Here is a 22,147-nt window from a genome sequence, read left to right as displayed (position 1 = left end):
GTATGTGGGCGCCCTCTTCTGGTGAAGGGCCACACTTAGAGGGATGTTAAATGTATGGAAATGAAATGAAACTGAAAAAGAAATGAGTGCACTTTATCTAATGGTGTAATTTCCTGAGTTCCCAGGACACAGTTATGTGTTCAATTGGTACACTTCCAATATGTTGATTTGAATGAAATGCTGAGCTAACATAAAGTATTTTAGTGAGTGCTCAGCAGGTCAGCTGAATGTACAAACATTAAAAAAGTGTCTACGAGGAAATAAAGTTTCCGATAATAAATAAATCGTTAATTAATATTGACTTGGGTTTAAATGGAGCAGTTCTTTCAAGGAAGTTTCTCTGAAAGTTAACAACTGCTTTTGCAACTCAACATAGCAAACTAAAAATATCTCAGACCTTCATCTCTATTTCACCTATTATTAGTACTCAGTTACATAGTTCCTTCCAGGAAAGTATCAAGACACGATTTACAAAATAACAAACCTTAATAAAAAAAAAAACCTCCTGCCCTCCTGAGCAGCTTGAACCTTTCTCTGTGGTGAAATATTCTCCCAGGGATCCTAAAGTGTGTAGTCATGCCGCTGATCAGTTCCTCTGAATATACCTGACGTCAGATTGTAAATACATTTTTAAAATGTCAACATTTCTGGAGCAAAAAGAGCCTGAAGAATATCCGTCGATCACAACCGACTGAAGGAAGCAATCGTGAGGTCAAGAGTCAAGAATTTTCAAATCATTCTCTGATGAGGTAAAAATATATTAAAAACACTGTAAATGAGGCTACAAAGCTTTCAGAAATACACACTCTGGTGAAAGGAAGTTAGAGGCAGCGGAAGTGTACTTTTAACGATGAGCAAGGTAACAGAATGAACGAGTCATTAGGAGGTGCATCAGTAGTTTACACTTAAGTTGTAAAGGTATAATTCACTGGTTTGGGCCTGTGGTCATTATCAGCGTTGGTCTTTCAGGAGTTGCTGTGCCAGAACCCCAACTCTACTTGTAATGTTACTCAGACCAGAAGAGATGTTGTTGAGAATTTTTAAAGTCTGAATGAAACAAACTTCAAGTCAAACAAAAAGGACTAAATGAGTATTGGGAAGCGTGTATTTCTTACCGTCTTTTTGTTGATCAGAGACACGAGTTAAGTTGAACAACCGTCTCCATCATCCTTTCACATCTTCATCCTCTCTTCTCTGCCTCTGGAACAACAAGTTTAATCTTTATGTTAGATTTTTTTTTAACGGTCTGAATAAAGAATAAATGATATGATTCCATCTATAGCACAGAATATTCCCACAGAGATTGTTTCCATTTATAGTGAGAAACTAATGTTCTCTAACACAGATACAATAGTATTCTCCAGCTTGAAGCCTGCTGGAATTCTAGACGACTCCTATCCACGGAAAAGGTAGGCTTTGGGTCACTTTTGGTAAATGAGTTAGCCAGTTCATCGACCCTCTGTTTAAATAGACCTGTTGGACTTTCTCCTCCTCCAGTAGCTGCTCACACACCAACCTGAGCATTTGTGCCGTTAAGAGCAAAGAGAGCACGGCATCCCCATCGATCATGCAACCGGCTTTCTTCTCACTCATCCTGATTGCCGTACATGTGTCCGTACCGGTGGATTGTACACCGATGCTCCGGGACCCAGAGCACCTTTTACCACATCAGCAGAGCAGCTTCAAGACAGCAGCACATGCAGATACAGCAGCTGGTACCAGTCCTCTCTACTTGGAGCTGAGTGGATCAATGAGAAAAGTCATTTACAGAAACGGTTTTGGTAAGTCTGCCTATACATCCATAATAAACACAATGTGTTTCATTAAGATTATTACCTTAATTCTAGAAAGTAAATGCCTTTTGAACACTAAATGCAACAATTTGTCGAACTTATACTCCATTTCATTTCTCAGAGGGCAATAGCATGCTTTATATATATATATATATATATACATGTGTGTTCTAAATGTAAAAAACAATGAACAAAAATGTATTTATACATGAAAATAGTTTGGAAATACACGGGTAGTGGATGCATGTACAAATATCTGTTGTAATGTAGATGTACAACGCATATTTTGCGTGTCATCTAAAGCCAGAAATGTTCAAAATATTCTTCTTATAGTATATAAGAATTTATTTTTTGCCATTTACAACTAATGATGGCGTGTTTAAACCTGTTTTCTTACAGTGATTTTGCCAGTAAGAACAGCTACAAGCAACTCCGTGTCAATATTTGATTTAAGAAGAAAATGGTTCCTCTGTATGGACTCAAAGGGAGAGCTGTTCAACTCTGTGAGTATTTTTTAGATGCGCTTCATTTGAGTCAAGTCAGGAAGTGACTGCAAGGAAAACAGTAACATTTTGTATTTGTCTGCTTTTTTCTACCCAACAGAGGCAAAGGGACACAGAAGATTGTCTCTTCCAGCGCATTTGGTTAGACGTGGCGAACCACCGTGACGTGTTTTACTCTATAAAAAGGGGCCGGCTGCTCAAACTGAGAGGAGCTGAGCTGCGAGTTGCTCACCAGGAGCCACCTGAACCCTCCTCCGCCCTGGTGGAGAGGTTCCTGGGTCCCTCGGTACAGAGACAGAGGAGGAGTGAGACGGTGAACCCCTCTGATCCATTAAGATCACACTCAAATCCCTCTCCTTCTGCCAAGGATCACACGGACGCAGATCACCGGCAGCCCGATCAGGACCAGGCCGGTGCTGTGTCCAAAGAGACCATCACCTCCTGTGATGACCCCCTGCGGGTCCTACAGCCCAACGGGCCCGTCAGTCCTGTCAAGACTAATATTGCAGACCGAGCAGAACAGGAATGAGATACCGAACATGAGTTTAATAAGTGAAAAGTCAAGCCGCAAGTCTTCTTGTTTGTTCCGAAGTCACTTTATGTTTGACTGCATAGTGGGAGTAGATGCTCTACTGGATTGCGGTATCAGTGGGAGTCACAGAATGACTTGCAAAGGGCTGGTAGAGTCAAACTGGCACTGGAGCGGGGTTTCTTAAACATTACATATTTACAACTTCTGAAAAACAGATATTTCATAAAATCATTGAATCTTCAGGAATTGTTTTAATGGTCCTTGGTAATGTGCCATGTTACATCACAGCAGCTTGTATAGATCTTGTGTTTGAATAGCAGATGAAGGAAAAGTTTGGCAACATGCAGCAAGTCTGGTCCAGCGTCCTGCTGACCTCTTCCGTCAGTTACATTTTAAACCTTGGGTCGGATGTGGCAATGTTTGTTTTGCATATGTAAAAATGTGTAATCTGTAAGTAATTAGGAATATTTATACATACATTTGTTGATACAGTAAAGCTTCATACAAGGAGTTTACAAACTACACAAAAATAGACCAGCGCATGCTGACAAAACAAATCGGCCTTTTCCTGAGATAATACAGTCATAAACACAATCAAATTCAGGTGCCGGACACCAATAATCACAGCGATGAAAAGGTATTTATTTATTGAAATGTGTTAAATGACTTTCTTCTTAGTCTACTGTTTTATTATTTATACATTTCATGTTGTGTTATTTCTTATGAGAAATAAATAAATGGTAACTACTCTGTGGATTGTCTGGTCTGCTTTGTCTATACTCTTACTTTCTATAGCAAATCCTTGCATATTGAAGGAAAATCAGGAACTGGGAATGAATGTGGGTCTTGTGTTATCAACTCTCCTCTTGGGTTCACGTTTTCATTGGGCTCCATTACAACTAAATACCAGGAAGTGCCTCACCAACGTTTCCTGTCAACATTTCTGTTGTTGGTTATGGCGATGACAGTAACACTTAGGACTTACTTGAACATTTAAAATGTTCATGACACCTGCACGAAACCTACTAGAACAACTAATGCATTGCTGCACACACTCTTTTTCCCACCAACCAACACAATCACATGGTTATTATGCACACAGCCAATTGGTTATGTAACTGGCAAATATTAGACCTGGACAAATAAGTGTCCAAAAGAAGTAACGCACATCAAATAAATGTATGCAAATGAAGGAGCACGCTTACTTGTTGGAAATGTTCTCGGCTAGGACATGTTTATAAATGAAAATGTCAAATCAAAGATTTATACGATGCAAAGATGAACAAATGAGAGCCAGAGTAGACTGAATGCTTTAAAGGCAGTTTTATTGGGGAAAGATCTTTCATCGCTGTTGGCAAGTTTCCACAGATACCTCACTATGACACAGAAACAAGTAACGGCTACACTTCCTTCTTTAAGAAATATTCTAACCTGCTCAAGTCTGACAGCGTTCATAGTGTTTTCAATTACAGGATCACAGAGACAACAGCTGAGAGTGGAAGGAAAAGTGGAGAAACCACATGCTACAGTACAACGCACAGCATGCATGCACTGCTTCTAGCATGCATCTGCCCTTGTTGACCCGAGTGTTCATTCCCAACAATGAAAAAGTCACTGATTTCCCAAAAGTCAACACTGTTGCAGTCCCTACGTAGGATCGATGAACTTCCGGAGAATAAATATAGAAACATGGACTCATTAGAGCACAAAGCTGCCCACGTTTACAGTAATGAACAGCCAGACAAGTGATGATATGGCCCTGCAGCACAAACCGTCTATGAGTTGAAATAAAGGTGCTCAACTCATGAAACAGCATTATATACCCTGAAAATAAAACAAATCCCATTTTGTTTTAGGCCACGGCATCAAATATTGGTGACTTTAAACTAGAGGTCTGAATTCCATTCATTTAAGAATACTATAATGTGTTTTTAAGATACTGCCTCTGGTAAACTACACAAACAATCAACAGCACCTGAATACTGGACCTTAGATTTATTCTTAATTACATTTGTAACAAATTGTAAACTTTCAGTGTTGTCTCTTAACGTCATTTAGCTCCTACTTTTTAACATGCCCCCCCCTGTGGACGAACACACAGCGGATCCCTGACAATTTGAACCGCTCGTCCTCTTTTCTCATGGTCAGTAAAAACCGACACAGACCTGTGTTGGGACTTAAAGCGAACATATGTGCTTTGTCGGAGCCCAGAGCCAAGGAGCAATGCAGCTCTTCCACAAAGAAACGCACCGCCACGCACATGTAGGCGCCATGGGTGACGACCAAAGCGTGGACCGGGACGCCCCTGACCCCATCGTCCGCCTGTCCCTCCACGGGGGATGTTCCTGATGGAGCGGAGAAGGAACTCTCGTCCTCCCCTCCGTCGTGCCAGTGTTCGGCCCCGATTTGCTGGAGAATCTTCTCCAAAAACTCTTTGACCCGCTCTTTCACCTGAACAGAGCACAACACATCAGTTATGAGCCGTGCTTCTCTCGCGTCAACTTTCAACTTCAACTTTCATCCCTCACAGTTGTGAGGGATGAAAGTTGAAGGTTTGTTTGTAGTCAAAGACAAGATAGTTTACAACCTTTCCCATCAAAAAAAACAACAACACACAAGCCAGCTTTTCAGTTTCGTCCTGATTCAACAACCTGTAACTGGTCGGGGAGAAGCTGGGAGGGAGGCACGTAGCCGACACTGATTGGGGCGCTTGCTGCTTACGTCAAATCCATCTTTGTATATCCGCATCATCATCATGATGTGCTGGGCACGTAACTGGGATGGACCAGAGTTAACGTCCAAGCCAAGATCTAACGGATGAAGCCTGCATGAGGTATTTTTGAAATAGAACATCCCTCCTTCCGACGCCCCCTCACACACTTTCCTCCCACACGGCCTCTAACACAAATAACACAACGCTAAGTGGTGACTTTTTAATCAGGAGCAGTGACGAACACTCTGCAGTTGTTTGACAGTGGAAGGGCATGTACTTTGATCCTCCTGACTCACACACACACACACACACACACACACACACTGGTGCTCTGGCAGATAGAAAAGATACACAATCATGTGGATGCAAAGAGGCCCTGATTACATGTTACATCCATGCAGAGAATAAACTGAGGGGATGAGTGTTTCCTGCCAGCTAGTGGTTGTGAGTGTACATTGTATCAGGGCATTCAGGCTGGATCCATGTCTGCAGTATATGGATAACAACTTAATTTTATTATCTGCTAGTATATATAGATATACTGTATATATGCATATATATATATATATATATTTACAAGCATTGAATAAATCACATCGGAAAAATAAAGCGAACCTAATCGTCCGTGGTTCTTGTCAAACCAGAGGATTGTATGTGTCAAAGAAAACACATTAAATCTGTTTTCTGTTTAATTTCAGTTTTTTACTTGATTCAATGTTGGAAGAAGATAAAATATGAAAATGTCAAAAGGGGGTGAATCATTTTTTTATGCACTGTATGCCAGTATAACTTACTGAAAGGGACATCATTTAGTATCAGGACACAAACGTTACCCGATGTGTGAGGAGTCGATACATAATGAACGACTGCTATCGAGCAGTACGTTTCCATTTTCAAACTGACAGAGAGAGAGGAATAAATAACAGCTGTATAGATGATGAAATAAACAAGAGAAACAGCCACAACGCCACGGCCTCACCTGCTCCTGAGTCTCCCCCTCTGGAGGGGTGAAGTCTGGAAACGACTGACCGGCTGCCTTGGCCATCTCTCTCACGTCCTGCACCCGCTGCCCCTCTGCTGTCCCAAAGCTCTGAAAAAGAGCAAGTCACTGACTGGATGACTCAGATTCATCTATTAATAAGTAAATATATCCAAAGAAAATGTTTTTGTGAAAAGAAAACCAACACTTTTTGTCCCACTAAAAGAAATGGCACTCACTTTCTCTTTAAGTAAAGGGTCACACACCATTTGTACACCGGAACAACTACGGTTGTGTTTCATTATTGTTTCAGCAGTCTGGAAGACATAATGCACATCATCAACATCATCCCATCACACACTAACATGCTGTGACATACTGACATTATCTCTCTATACAGAAGAAGAGCAGACGCTCAGGTGAATATTGCTCACAGGAACACATGTCCCACAGTGAGATGACGTGAAAATAAAAGCAGAACGGTGTGGTTTAATGCAGTATAATAGTGTAGAGTACTTCTATTACATCTAATCAAACAGTAAAATGAATACATCCTGCAGTGTTTTGATTCATTTGTCAAATCAAGATTCATAGCTAGGTTCCTAAAGCGTCGCACCTGCCGGGCCCGAAGCATATCGCTGACGAACACGTTGCTGAACTCGACGTCTTTAAGGTAACAGCCTGCTGCCTCAGCCTGCTGCAGCCCGACGTCAGACAAGGCTGAATCTATGGCCTGGCCTGTATGGAGGAAGACGGCATGATGAGAGTAAGACCCAGAGAGAACACGGGATAGTATGTCTTCAGTCGTACTATACCTTGCAGCAGGCCTTCTTTATTGTACTGCGTTTCCCCACTGCAGAGAATAAATGACTTATCAATGCCAAAGTACAGAAGCTAATATCATGTACAGATTAGTTAAAGAAGCTCATAGAAGCTACTGTTCAACTGTCATACATTTGATTTCATGCTTTTTCACCATATATACACATGGATATATTTCTCCTGCATAATGTTCTGCTTAAGCCCCTTTAAGTGGGGCAGATGATCAAACATGGCTCCTGTTAATTCAGGCTCAAGCTTTCCGGCGTGTCCCCTAAAAGCCGACTGAATCAAAACAAATTTTCACATGTTTTATGGATTCTGGTTTAATTGGCATCATTTCTTTTGACACTAATGCACACCCATTTGATAGAAATGTTTCATTTAGTATGAACGGTTCTACCTGTAAGCCGGAAATAAATCTATGATAGGAAAAAGTTGATTTCAGTTGTTTAATTATTATTACTAATATTATCACTAATATTATTATTGGTAGTAGTGGTATTAGTATATTCAAAATGTTGTCATATTAAACCAGATTTCTAAACCATATATTCTAGGGTTGAGTTTCCTCTTGGCGTCAAACTCTAAATGAATTTAGGTTTCCTCTGGTAAGCAGTGATGCATGCAGTATATGTCCAAGGCTTTTATTGTGAAAGGTAAGAACGGAAAAGCGCCACCACTGCAGTTGTTACTACAGGGTGAGAGTGATACAAAAGTGTTGCAACTCATAACCATCGGCAACAGCAGCTTACGCTACTTGAGAACCAACTAGAGTAAAATTAAGACTTTTCATTTCCAGTTCTTCTTTGTCGGGAAGATTTCTCGTTTATACAAAATATATTTGTTAAAACGTGTCTCAGTTCCAGACTCGGGACGTGTTAGGACCACAATGCGTCTTGTTGGTGGTTTACCGTTGTATATTAAGCGCCGTCCCCTCGTAACCCGTTAATGCCATGTGTCATCAGGGTCATTGACACATGCTATAGGGTTAGCATGTAAACAGCCAACGTTATGCTAAATGATGCAGACTGAGGACTGAAGTCGTGCAACTTAGTTAACGTTTTAACGCTATGTACTGACTTGCTAGGCTACGCGAAGAGGCACATGTTAGCTACAATTCCCCACACATATAACATACATATATGTACATTTTACACATATGAATGAATACATAGACCTATCACTTTATCAAAAATAACTTGGCTAAGGTTAATAGGTCGAAGGAGCGACTACAGACGTACGCGGTCTATAAATAGGAGCAACAGGCAGCACCACTCGGAGCCAAACGTGTGGCATTTATCATAAACACTGAATATGAATGTCAACTGCACTTACTGTCGAATAAGGCTCAGTCCAAATGTTAGCGCCTTCATGCTGTAGACTAAAGCCGTATAATATCCTATTGACTGTGAGGTAGTTTAAAAAAAACTGCCTCGAGGACGACTACAGCAGCGTACTTGTCTCGCGCCTGGAGAGATATTCTGGCACATAAAGGTAACACTAGACACGCACCTAATTTACGTAAAACAAAAAACTATTAGAACAAAGTCACACCCACTACTCTCCAATACGATTATATATAATCAAGGGACATGAAAATAAACGTGATTGTTTCTTTAGAATAATGCCTTATTGATTTAATTATTCCACCATCTGGAATGAACATAATTGGAAACAAGTGGTGTGTGCGTGACCGTCTTAACTATTATAACCATCTGTTGATGTTAAAAATTCTTCTTCTTTTTAAGGTGATAAAAGTCTGACTATTAGTCCTATAATTGGATGAAGACGTCAGACCCCACTGTCACAGATATAATATAATAGGACCTTTACTGTTTTCTATAAACACACTTTTATATTTGCTTGATTTTAATACAATTATTGATCGATGATAAAATAAATTGAAATAAAATGAAAGTTTTGCCAGTGCGAATATACACTTTTTCATTCATTCACCAAAGTTGTGTTGATGGTGTGCAACAAAGTTTAACTTTGAATGAAATAAATTAACTCAAAATTCTGATGATTTCATTTATTTTGTTTCATTTTATAGACATATAGTTGCAGGCTGATTTGTGTTTACTCAGTCAGTGTGAACCATTGAAGAGTCTTCAGGTTTGTCCAAATCCTGCGTATCTTTGTCCATTCATTAAATCATGAACATTCTCCACTCTCATATTCTTCTTTGCATTCTTTGGTCGATTCCATTGCCAACTTTTAGGTGCAAACTGCCACCTACCGTAATGGAGAAGAGGATCTATTTTACATTAGTCTGTAATACAAACAATACTAGATATAACCAAATGTATAAAGGTGTGTTATTGTTCTAGGACGTTGTTAAACTGTCAGTTGTGTTGCATGTAAAGGCAGATGCTTTTATTTGTCACACACCTGTAGCTATGCGGCCTCAATGGATGACATCTGGGAAGAAAAGGAACGTTATACAGACCAACTGAGAGAACGTTTTCTCTGTGCTGAAGCTCGGAGGTAGGATACATTTTTATCATCACCAGCTGCGTTGTGTTTAATGTTGAATATTGAAAGCAAAATATTTTTTATTCAATGGCCTCTTTATTCTTTACGAACTTCTTAAAAATTCACGACATTTTAACAAATGGCCTGCTATAGACAAGGATATTCAGATTGTTTCAGTTGTGCAGGCAAAAAAGACAAAAAAAATAAATCTATTCTGCAGCACTTAATAGGTTATAAATGAAGTGCTTTCCTCCTTTATGCAATTATTAGTAGTGCTGGGCAACGATTAACATTTTTAATCTCGATTAATTGCATGGATTTTTTGCGATTAATCGCATTGTTATGGCAAAGTTCAATAATGGATTCAAAAGTAGTGTATTACGCACTTTTATTTTAAAGTACTGCTATATGAACAAAAGTGCAATAACATTTGGTTTGCAAACACTTTAAACAAATAAGGTGCTTTTTAACAGCAGTATTCTCTTTACACAGCAGTTATATTTCTTGCACTATCTGTGCTCAGTGTGCTGACTTTATGTGAAACGTTCCACTGCTGTGCAACATGAATAAAATGTTTCAGCACGTTTCATCAAAATGTCTGTCTTCTGTCTTCATGACAGTCAGAGCATGTCATGTCAATGCAGCTCTACTGTTCATCAATATAATGCTGTAACTCAGAGGTGATGATGGTTACCCAGCGATCAAAGAATAAAGACACTTATATAATTCATACTTTGTTGGCATCTTATTCTGAAAACCGGATGTTCGTCTGAAGAAACCGGATGTTGTGTCAAGTGACGTCACAAAGGCTCTAAACTTTAAAGCCTTTGTGACGTGACTTGATCGCCTTTATAGTCTCAGTCTGAAGGAAATTGACTCGTTATTGTAGGATATCCTTCGCCCTGAGTTGTACTCACAGAGCTATACGTGACATCTTTACCGAGGAGTTTTAAAAGCAGACTGCATTGAAGATTAGAATAAAACACCAACAACAACATGGATAGACTAGAAACATTACAGCTTGAAATGCTGAGTGAGCACTTTCAATCTCTCAAGCGTAAAGTGCCAAAGTTTGAGTATGATTTGAAACGTTTCGAGACCTATAGAAACTTTGAAAAAAGGACTACATGGGACGAAACAACAAAGACTAAGTTAACCAGATCTCCACGTCGCAGTTACCCACTCTACTGCAAACAGAAGAGAATAAAGCAGTTGCCTAATTTCCCAGAAATTCAAATGTATTCTGCTTTAAAACACAAATGTCATATTTTCTGGTACATGATGATGCACTGGCTGCAAATGAATCGGCTGCCAGATGGATTCAACGGCACGAGAGATATAGACGTTGGACATCTTTTCCATTCAAATTTGGCCTCACCACCCATGGTGTGGGAGGTTGAAAAAATTGACATTATCCTTGAGGAAATCAAGGATTTAATGATCAAGATCATTGAGGAAGTGACAGGCGTTGAGCGTGATCTGGCAAAAAAGGAAATCTCTGAGGAGGTTGAAGCTTTTGCAAAAATCTTTCTTTGGCTGATTCTTAAAGACCAGAAGAGATATAAGAAGATTTATCCAAGTGGAATGAAATTCGAAGATCGCGAATTTGTTGAAATCTTGTCATACATAGATCGAAACATACGTGATTATTGCCCAAAGATTTCCCAATGTCTAATCACAGAGGAAGTTGAGGATTACCTCTCCAGTCCATTAACAAATGGGATGATGCCCGAGACAACCCCAGAAACGATCAGAAACAGAACATCTTGCAGTCAGTCACGCGCTAACATGTACGCTGTGCTACTAAACCAAATGTGGTCTTTCATGAAAGAGATGGACGTTAAGATCGTCTCACACAAAATATACCCTAAGTATCATCCGTACTTCTGGTTCAATAATGAACGTTCAACAACTGGCTCAGTATACAAGGACTCACATGATGAACCTGCGCCAGGTGCAACAGCACAGGAAGAACTAAAGAAAAGGGCAGTTCAGGTATTCGTGGAGGCGCTGGTGTCGCGGATATTCGAGAAACCAAATCTGACATGGAGCACTGCAGACCCCAAGGCCATCACTATGCGTCTGTTTGAAAGAACGTGGATCGAAGTCCAGGATGTCACTTTTAAACCCAAAACATTAAAACAACTTGACGAGGCTGTTTTCATGTTCCTGTGTGAGAACTGGGGCGGTTCAGAAAAGGTGCAGTCGTCCATGAGATTAGAGGAACGAGAACTTGGGAACTGCATTGCCTCCCAAGTCGAATATCACCTGACACGACCCAAAAAGCGTAGCAAAATCTGCAGGTTCTTCTCGTGTGTGGGCAAAGGCATCTCCAACATCTTCATATGTGGATCGGAGGTTCAGGAAACAATCTCCATGGATAAACCAGAAACATCACGGACAGAGGGGATGCTGATGGACAGATGTGCTGTCAGCCCTCTCAGCGGAAGAAATGAGAACCAGGTGAAGTCCAGTCCGGACGACACACAGAGCTTTTCAGAGGTTGAGGAAGACTTGATCCATAAAGAGGTTACAGCCTCATGTGTCAACTCTGTCCTCTCCTTTATCGTTCCAAGTGAAGAGCCTGTAATTAATCCGAGCATCACTCCCCCTCACAGAAGTCCAACTCGGGAAACAATCTCCATGGATAGACCAGAAACATCGTGGACAGATGAGATGCTGATGGACAGATGTGCTGTCAGCCCTCTCAGGGGAAGAAATGAGAACCAGGTGAAGTCCAGTCTGGACGACACACAGAGCTTTTCAGAGGTTGAGGAAGACTTGATCCATAAAGAGGTTACAGCAGGGGTGTCAAACATACGACGACGACGACGCCGCCACCGCCGACAACGACAACGGCGCCGCCGCCGACGACACCGACGACGATGACGACGACGACAAAGAAATGAGAACCAGGTGAAGTCCAGTCTGGACGACACACAGCTTTTCAGAGGTTGAGGAAGACTTGATCCATAAAGAGGTTTCAGCTGTCAACTCTGCCCTCTCCTTTATCGCTGTGATAGACAACATCTATAACTTCTACTGTGATAGTAGACAACTTCTAATAACTAATACTGTGATAGTAGATGATATCTGATAACTTCTACTGTGATAGTAGATGATATCTGATAACTTCTACTGTGATAGTAGATAATATCTGATAACTTCTACTGTGATAGTAGATAATATCTGATAACTTCTATTGTGATAGTAGATGATATCTGATAACTTCTACTGTGATAGTAGATGATATCTGATGACTTCTATTGTGATAGTAGACAACTTCTAATAACTTCTACTGTGATAGTAGATATCTGATAACTTCTACTGTGATAGTAGACAACATACATTATATAACTTCTACTGTGATAGTAGACAACATATATAACTTCTACTGTGATAGTAGATGATATCTGATAACTTCTACTGTGATAGTAGATGATATCTGATAACTTCTACTGTGATAGTAGATGATATCTGATAACTTCTACTGTGATAGTAGACAACATACATTATATAACTTCTACTGTGATAGTAGACAACATATATAACTTCTATTGTGATAGTAGACAACATACATTATATAACTTCTACTGTGATAGTAGACAACATATATAACTTCTACTGTTGAAGAACTTTAAGAGGATTTGAAAATATTCTCCATAGAAACCTTTTAAAAAACAAAATGTGCAAAAAGCTTAATAATTCAAAAAGTTTAAATATTTGAAATATGAAAAGTCATAGCACCCCTCTGCTGAAAGAGCTGAACATTTTGATATTCGAACGGTTTCTGTAGCTTAAAAAATGGAGAAGAGTTGCAAAAAACGTACGGAAGAAATAGTGGAATAAAGAAAACAGGATAACTATAGTTGGAATGCTTCAACAATAAAGAAAACAGGATAACAATAGCTGTCCTGTTGTAAGCAGTGCAGTTTCCACCCCACACAGTGATGCAGTTTGTCAGGATGCTCTCGATGGTGCCTCGGTAAAAAGTGCACATGTGGGGGGGTTCTTGCTTTCTTCAGTTAGCGGAGGAAGTAGAGGCGCCTCTGGGCTTTCTTTGCCAGTGATGTTGTGTTGGCTGTCCACGAGAGGTCCTCACTGATGTCCACCCCCAGGAATCTGGTGCTGCTACTGTGATAGTAGAAGTTATCAGATGTTCTAATAATCTAATAACTTCTACCGTGACGGTAGAGAACATCTAATAACTGATTCAATAATAAATAAATAAACACATAAATAAATAATAATTGTGCTTATCTCACTTGTCATTTGCCATAACAGCAGTAAATCCAAGGGCGTAGTTTGGCCTCAGCATTGGTAGGGACACTGCCAGCCCCCCCCCCCCCCCCCCCCCCGGCCGTATAAAAAAAACTGAGTTGATATTATGTTGAACAGGCTTTTATTAAAATATATTAACATTTGTGAAACTTGGAACTGATTTAAACATAATAACAGTAATAAAACCAGTATACAAAACAGTATTCTGCACCAAATAAATAATAATAATAATAAATAATTAAATAAATGAATAAAAAACGTTCTGCTAAAATGCCAATATACAGTAACAGTATATTCGATATCCAAAATATATATAAAAAACGTTTCCCAGTTGTGCAGCCAAAAAAGACAAAAAAAAAAAATCTATTCTGCAGCACTTAATAGGCTATAAATAAAGTGTTTTCTTCCTTTATTTATGCAATTAGTAGTAGTGCTGGGCAACGATTAATATTTGTAATCTCGATTAATCGCATGGATGTTTTGCGATTAATCGCATTGTTTTGGCAAAAATCAATAATGAATTCAAAAGTAGTATATTGCGCACTTCTATTTGAAAAGTACTGCTATATGAACAATAACATTTGGTTTGCACACTTTAAACAAATAAGGTGCTTTTTAACAGCAGTATTCCCTTTACACAGTAGCAGTTATATTTCTTGCACTGTCTGTGCTCAGTGTGCTGACTGTATGTGAAACGTGTTCCACTGCTGTGCAACAGGATTCAAATGTTTCAATGTAAGAGCATGTGAATGCAGCTCTACTGTTGATCAATATAATTCTGTAACTCCGAGGTGATGATGGTTACCCAGCGATCAAAGAATAAAGACACTTTACGCACAATTTAGGTGTATTTTCCCTTTAACTCCCGAGATGCAGGTAGCATGTTTTATACTTAATGTGAATATAATTCATACTTTGTTGGCATCTTATTCTGAAAACCGGATGTTAGTCTGAAGAAACCGGATGTTGTCTCACGTTAATCTTTCCGCTAACTTTCAAAGTCCTTCGCTCGCTCCCGATCTGTGCCGTTTGAATGCGTTTACCGTGAATTTCAGCATATTGGTGCACTAACAACGACAAGTGTCTGCTGAGTTGAGCACGGAGATCTGAGTGTCTGCTGACTTTACCGCAGCGATGTCCAGTAGTCTCCATTCCTCCACCGCTGCCAGCGAGCAACGGACTTTCAAAATAAAAAGAAACGCGCTATAAATAATTGTCGGCGTTAATTAATGAATGCGTTGACGCGATAATAACGCGTTGACTTGCCCAGCACTAATAATAATACGAATGAGTTTGCAAATATATTGTGCAAAATATTTTTTTTCTAACAGGCAATTCAAATTAACAAAATATTGGTGGGGACAATTCTTTCCCAAACTTTGGTCGTGACTAGTCCCTATGGACCATATGCAAACCTACGCCCTTGCTTTACTGTTTTCTATGAACACACTTTTATATTTGCTTGATTTTAATACAATTATTGATCGATGACAAAATAAATTGAAATAAAATGAAAGTTTTGCCAGTGCGAATATACACTTTTTCATTCATTCACCAAAGTTGTGTTGATGGTGTGCAACAAAGTTTAACTTTGAATGAAATAAATTAACTCAAAATTCTGATGATTTCATTTATTTTGTTTCATTTTATAGACATATAGTTGCAGGCTGATTTGTGTTTACTCAGTCAGTGTGAACCATTGAAGAGTCTTCAGGTTTGTCCAAATCCTGCGTATCTTTGTCCATTCATTAAATCATGAACATTCTCCACTCTCATATTCTTCTTTGCATTCTTTGGTCGATTCCATTGCCAACTTTTAGGTGCAAACTGCCACCTACCGTAATGGAGAAGAGGATCTATTTTACATTAGTCTGTAATACAAACAATACTAGATATAACCAAATGTATAAAGGTGTGTTATTGTTCTAGGACGTTGTTAAACTGTCAGTTGTGTTGCATGTAAAGGCAGATGCTTTTATTTGTCACACACCTGTAGCTATGCGGCCTCAATGGATGACATCTGGGAAGAAAAGGAACGTTATACAGACCGAGAGAACGTTTTCTCTGTGCTGAAGCTCGGAGGTAGGATACATTTTATCATCACCAGCTGCGTTGTGTTTAATGTTGAATATTGAAAGCAACATATTTTTTATTCAATGGCCTCTTTATTCTTTACGAACTTCTTAAAAATTCACGACATTTTAACAAATGGCCTGCTATAGACAAGGATATTCAGACATCATTCAGTGTGATTTAATCTTCCTGAGAATGTCATGGTGTCTGATCTCACTACAGCGCATTTAAGGAGCTCATTTGTCTTCTTTGCTGGTTCTCAGAGAAAAGACTCAAGGTGTTGGGGGAGGCGCAGCAGACTCGATGGAGACGAGGACATCAAGGTGAGGAGAGGTGGCCCTGAAAAACCCTTCTGTCTGTAAACAGCTGGAAACTGCATTAGTCAGATAAGACCATTTTTTTATTTGAATGATTTTGTGTCTGTTATGTTTTTTTGTGTGTGTTCCCGTCCTCCGGAAAAAAAACGCAGTACTGCTCAAGAAAGTAAAGAAGAGTCTGGTTGTAAACTCTTATCCAGCACCCATGTGACATTAGCAGGCTTTGTCCAGCATGCAGGAGCAAAAGGAAGTGCAGTGAATGTAAGTGACCCCGCTGTGGACAATGTGATGGACTGCAGCACAAAGTGTGCTAACACTGAACGTGTCAAGATGTCCAAATGGCACCAAAGTACATAGAATGAACTGTTATTTAGATATGCGGTGGACATCCCCACATCCTTTTTTCGGTGTTTCTATGTTCCGATGTTTTGTAAATGTTGGTGTAAATGACGGTTTTCTGTGCAGACTGAATGAACAAAGGGACTTGAAGAGCCTGGAAGAGAGGAGAACCACAGCCCATGGAACAGACATTAGGTAACTATTAAATCAACTAGTAGTAGAAGTTGTTGCAATAGTAGTTGTTGTAATTTTTGTAGTCGTAGTTGTAATAGTATTAGTATTGTAGCAGTAGCAGTTGTGGTAGTGATAAAAAGTCATACAATAGTATGTCATCAAAAATGCCATATAAATATCATAGTATAGTATGCCATACTATACTATTTTTTCACTATACAATCCTCTCTTTATTATGACTCTTTTCAACATGCTTTATTATGACGTGTATAGGAGTTTTTTAGACATGTTTTACTATGAATTTTTTCAACATGCAATACTATGACTTTTTTATAACTTCTTTTGACATACTATATTATGACGTTTGTATAACTTCTTTTGACATACCATACCATAATTTGTTTTCGACATTTATTAGCTAAATTTGTATGAATTTGATCTATTATACTATGATTTTCGATATGCTATACAAATACTTTTTTATGGCGTTTTCAATATACTATACTATGACTTTTTCATGACTATTTCAACATACTATACTCTGACTTTTGTATTACTTTTCCCGACATACTATACTAGGACTTTTTTATGGCTTCTTCTGGACATACTACACTATTTATATGACCTATTCTTAGCTTATAGAACATACTATAATCTTTATAATCTGAGACTTTTTCTATCAAATCTTTTGAAATACTACTCTGACTTTATTAAGACTTTTTTTCAATATACTGTAGTTATACTATTCCGAACAATTTTCTTTGACTTAATATACTGTGACTTTTTTCAACATACATCAATATGACCTTTTTGGACATACAATACTATGACTTTTTAAAACTTCCTTCGACATACTATATGGGTACATTCCAAGTCTCTTATTTGTCATTTCAAAGAATTTAAATAGTCCGTATATCATTTTTAGATAACAGAATCTATTTTAGTGGAGATTGGAGTGTCTAAACATTGTAATAGGAGATACATTTTGAAACATTGAGCCCCATAGGGTTTACGAGTTAAACATTTTGGACATATCTCCAAAAGTTTCTTAATTATGATGATGATATATATGAATTGAGCCAACATACCATCATATATAACCGTAAGTAAAAGTAACTTTCTATTATAAAGGTATCTGTGTGAAATGTCCACCTATGACAACTTTATATTTAAAAATCATAGGCTCTAGTTTTACAACAAATACATATTCAGTCTTAAATGTCTTGCCTGTCAGAAGTAAATTAATTGAGCCCACATTCATTTCAATATATTAAACACATTAAACAATCTTTCTTTTGCAGCAAGTCTGTTGCTTGTGGTAATGTCTGTGAATCGAATACATTAATACATGCCACCACTAGAGGGCATCAATAACACACTTGCCCTTGTCACACAAGTCATCCAGCTTTATTTGTGACATTTCGCCACACATTTTACTATCTGGTCAAGCCAGGCCTACTTGGGCACCTACGTTCTAAACCATCCTTCAATCTCACTGCTACGCACAGTAATACATGCAACACCATAATACCAAAACCATGCATTCAGCTATAATGTGCCCCAATGAATGAGGGGTGCAACAGCCTGCCTTGTTTTTTGCACTGAGTCTACTTTGAAGTTCTCTATAAATTAAGTTGTCCATAAACTCCCTTCACATCTCCATTTCTCACTAAAGGGACGGTAGACAGCTGTAGTCAGAGGTGGAGAGACCTTTTTTCTTACCAGTACATTTCCTTAACTTTTGGTGGCAGGCACATTTATTGGACTGAGCTGAAATATCAATACATCCCATTATTCCTGTGTGTACACATTTGCAGGGAGTGTTTATAACTGGTCTTCCTTATACTCTTGCCAGGGAACACATTGTCCCATGCCTCGTCATCACTGCTTTGTGCAGCTTTCAAATGATTAAGAGCAGCTGAACTTTGCTCTGCTGTATCGCTGCTGACTCACACACAAGCTATTGATCATGAAACAATTAGACACACTGGTTAAAAGGAGCACAGGCGTGGGAAATAGTGAGCTGATGTGGTGTCACACCCTTTAAAGCAGAAGTTTATTGAACAGAGGTTGTGCAACAGACATTTGAGGTACATGATATGAGTTATAGTGGAGGCGGGGCAGCTAGAAGGGAAATCTGCACCATTGAAACTTCCAGATATCAAGTATTTATGGTTACACATAACAGGTGTAGCTCAAACCATAAATATGTGGCAGTTACAATGGTGCGCACACATATATTTCAGACCAAAACGTATCTTTCTTACATACAGAATCCATGTTTACTGACATTCAGAGTGATTGTGGTTGTATAAAGCAAGAACTGTACTTTGGCCATCATAGGAATGCTGTTTTCCCCTATCTCGCACACAACAAGTCAGATGTAGCACCAAGATGAACTGAAATGAACATGCTTGAACTATCTACGAAAGACACATCCCCCAAGAAATGTTGCTGCGCCCGCCCCCCCCTCCCCCTCCCAATAGGTGAAGTCCAAGTGGAAACGTTGGATATTTCCTGTTTCCCGTCTCACTGAGCAAGTAGTTTCTCCACTAAAGCGGTGGGAATCATCCACAAAAATGCTAATTTGTGGTTGCTCGCCACCTCCCCGCCCCCATTGTACTTTTTCTCCTCCGTTCCAGGCTACCTGACTGCAGAGGTATAGGTAAAAGGATTTGTTTGTGTTTTATTTTGTCCAGTAATCCTGAGGTATAGGAAATACCACTGATGCAGAATGTGACTGAAGAAGGAGAGCAAAATAGATAAAAGAAGGGGGAAAGGACACATGCTATCTAAGCAAACTGTACAAAGAACATTTCCAGTCGAATAGTCATTTCATGTTCTTCTATCACCATCTACTTCTTTTTTTCTGAATGTATCTCTTAAGCAGTAAAATAATTATATTATAATACACGTTTATAAAATAGCAGCACACTCAAGTGACACATCACAACTAGGTAATGTTATTTTTTTTGTATAAATGACACAAATTCATAGCTTTTAGCAGCGCAAAAAGACAACAATAACTCAATAAAAATATTGACACTTTTTTCTTGATGTCTTCACACCTCCTCCTCTGTCCTCTCTTCACTTTGGAATACAGTATCTCTAAATCTTAGAAAACCCCTTTTGTGGGTCTGGTCACCCCATAAAATATATCGAACACAAATTGAAAAGATGGTCTCAATATACAACACATGCAACAATAATTTGCAGGAAAGAAAAATCACAACTATTACGTTCGGGAGAGAGCTAACATCAGGCAAACAGAGGCAAAATGAAGAGGTTGTATCAAATATTCAAACGGGGATGTTTTGGCAAATATGTCATTCAATTGCCCAGTTTTACTGAAAAACATCACTTAAAACACGTGATCCCCACATTTATCTTCAGTTTGACGGACATACACTCCGCAAAGTCACATACCGTCAAGAAAAAACTCAAGCATTAAGTCAAAGACACCTTTCTGTGGCAAAGCCTCGTGTCCCATTAAAACAAAACAAAGCAAAAAAATCGGTGTCTTGTTTTGTGCTGGTGTCTGTTTGGCTGATGAACCCCCTTGCCAATGATTTGAAGCAGCAAAGCTCACAGGGGACAGATGTGTTCACTGACAGACAATCGGCCTGAAATACACAAGCCAGCACCATAGAAAACTGACCAACCACTGAAACACACAGCAGTTAAGGTGGTTTCGAACAAAGGCTCTGCTGTCTTTAAAAATGCAAACCTCATGGCCCTCTGAAGAACATGTGCAAATATTAGATGTTACAACCACCTTCTCTTGTAGCTCATTGCTGCCCTGTGTGACTATCTGTGGCTGTGATGCAGATAAATATGAAGAAAAATTCAAGTAGAAACAAATATTTAATTTCTTGACAAAGTAAAATAAAATCAAACAGAACCCGTGGATCAGTGAAGTCTGCGTGTAGGCATTTTCCAAATCATGTTGCCGTTTTCGATTTGTTGAAATTCTCGGAACGATCAGACTCCCCACCGACTCGCACTTTGCTTCAATAGGAATGTTTTTGTTTGTTTGTTTTCTCGATCGGAATGTCCTCTCGTCGCAAGTTGCGGAAAGCCTTTTTAATTTTGGACTCTTGCTTGACAAGGGTATGTCTGACAATTGGGAAACCAGCCCTACAAAGTAAACCAAAGAAAAGGCTAACAAGGAAAAAAAAAAAGAGAAATATCCATTCACCTCCAATCACGACCCGACACATCTCAGTTACTTATCTCCTGGGGGAGCATGTTCTCAAAGTGCTTTGCCATTGAAATCATATAGGGGAGCTTAAACAACCCTATGTGGGACTCCAGATGCATTGACAGTAAATCATCATCCTGTACTCCTCTAATCCCCCCCACCCCCCACCCGCCCACCCGCCCGCCTCCCTCCCTCCCCCTCCATGAAAGTTCATCCACACATGATCTGGCAGCATCTTCGTTCCTCATTTATTCATTTCCAAACCCAGAACGTTTTCGTTCACTTAGCTGTGTCATTGTAGACATCCACTGTGAGAAATGAATGTTGATTCCAGCCAAATAGGCAGGTATCAAAGTTCTATCGTGCGGCCTTTGGGCATCTTTTGTTCATTATCATCTTCCGGCCACTGGCTGTAAATCCTGCACACCGCAGCATTGCTCTTGCACCACCAAAATCCTCTCTGTCCTACCACCCTGTGCTGTGCAACCATGTGCCTCCCACAGTTCAACAGGGACTTCTTAGTTGCAAACTCTTTCTAATTCTTTCCACGCCACACCCGGTTCCCTCCCTGCTAATAAATACAGAGGAGTCCAATGTTCTCCAGACTTTCAAAAGCATCGCATTACTTTTTTTTCCAAGACATCGTCCTCTCCTGCTTTTTCACATGTGCGATACACACACACACACACGCTGCACTCGTGGGAGGTCATTACAAACTCTGTCCAGACTCAAAGCAGCCTTTCACAACTAAGGAAACACCATATCGTAACAACGTGAAAAGAAAGAAGGATCTGTATCATTAACAGAATGGCAGTAATAAACAAACACCTCGCATGACCTCTGAGTCTGAGGTGTAACGCCTCAGGAAAAATGCTCTCAGAAAGATAAGGGGCTCTAAGTGAAAGTCCCTTCGCCCATATCCTCCTTCGCTAAATCGTAATCTGT

At 39.4% G+C, this 22,147-nt stretch overlaps 2 protein-coding genes across 2 annotated transcripts; one reads left to right on the top strand and one right to left on the bottom strand.

Moving 5' to 3' along the window:
- Nucleotides 1–1,567: 1,567 nt before the first annotated feature.
- LOC306699049 (fibroblast growth factor 23-like) lies at nucleotides 1,568–2,825 on the top strand (the record flags this gene model as incomplete). Its single annotated transcript, XM_079163549.1, has 3 exons — nucleotides 1,568–1,715; nucleotides 2,193–2,296; nucleotides 2,397–2,825. The coding sequence occupies 3 exons, from the start codon at nucleotides 1,568–1,570 to the stop codon at nucleotides 2,823–2,825; spliced, it is 681 nt and encodes a 226-aa protein (XP_079019675.1).
- A 1,336-nt stretch (nucleotides 2,826–4,161) lies between these two features.
- On the bottom strand, nucleotides 4,162–8,806 carry tigara (TP53 induced glycolysis regulatory phosphatase a). Its single transcript, XM_079162531.1, has 6 exons — nucleotides 8,678–8,806; nucleotides 7,336–7,373; nucleotides 7,137–7,258; nucleotides 6,760–6,837; nucleotides 6,521–6,631; nucleotides 4,162–5,279 (listed from the first exon to the last, which is right to left on the bottom strand). The coding sequence occupies exons 1-6, from the start codon at nucleotides 8,713–8,715 to the stop codon at nucleotides 4,890–4,892; spliced, it is 777 nt and encodes a 258-aa protein (XP_079018657.1). The 5' UTR covers nucleotides 8,716–8,806; the 3' UTR covers nucleotides 4,162–4,889.
- Nucleotides 8,807–22,147: the final 13,341 nt, after the last annotated feature.

This window comes from Pholis gunnellus, assembly GCF_910591455.1.
Source record: "Pholis gunnellus genome assembly, chromosome: 7".
NCBI classification, from domain to species: domain Eukaryota; kingdom Metazoa; phylum Chordata; class Actinopteri; order Perciformes; family Pholidae; genus Pholis; species Pholis gunnellus.
The sequence above is the reverse complement of the archived record's forward strand: the minus strand, read 5'-3'. Positions and strand labels throughout refer to the sequence as shown.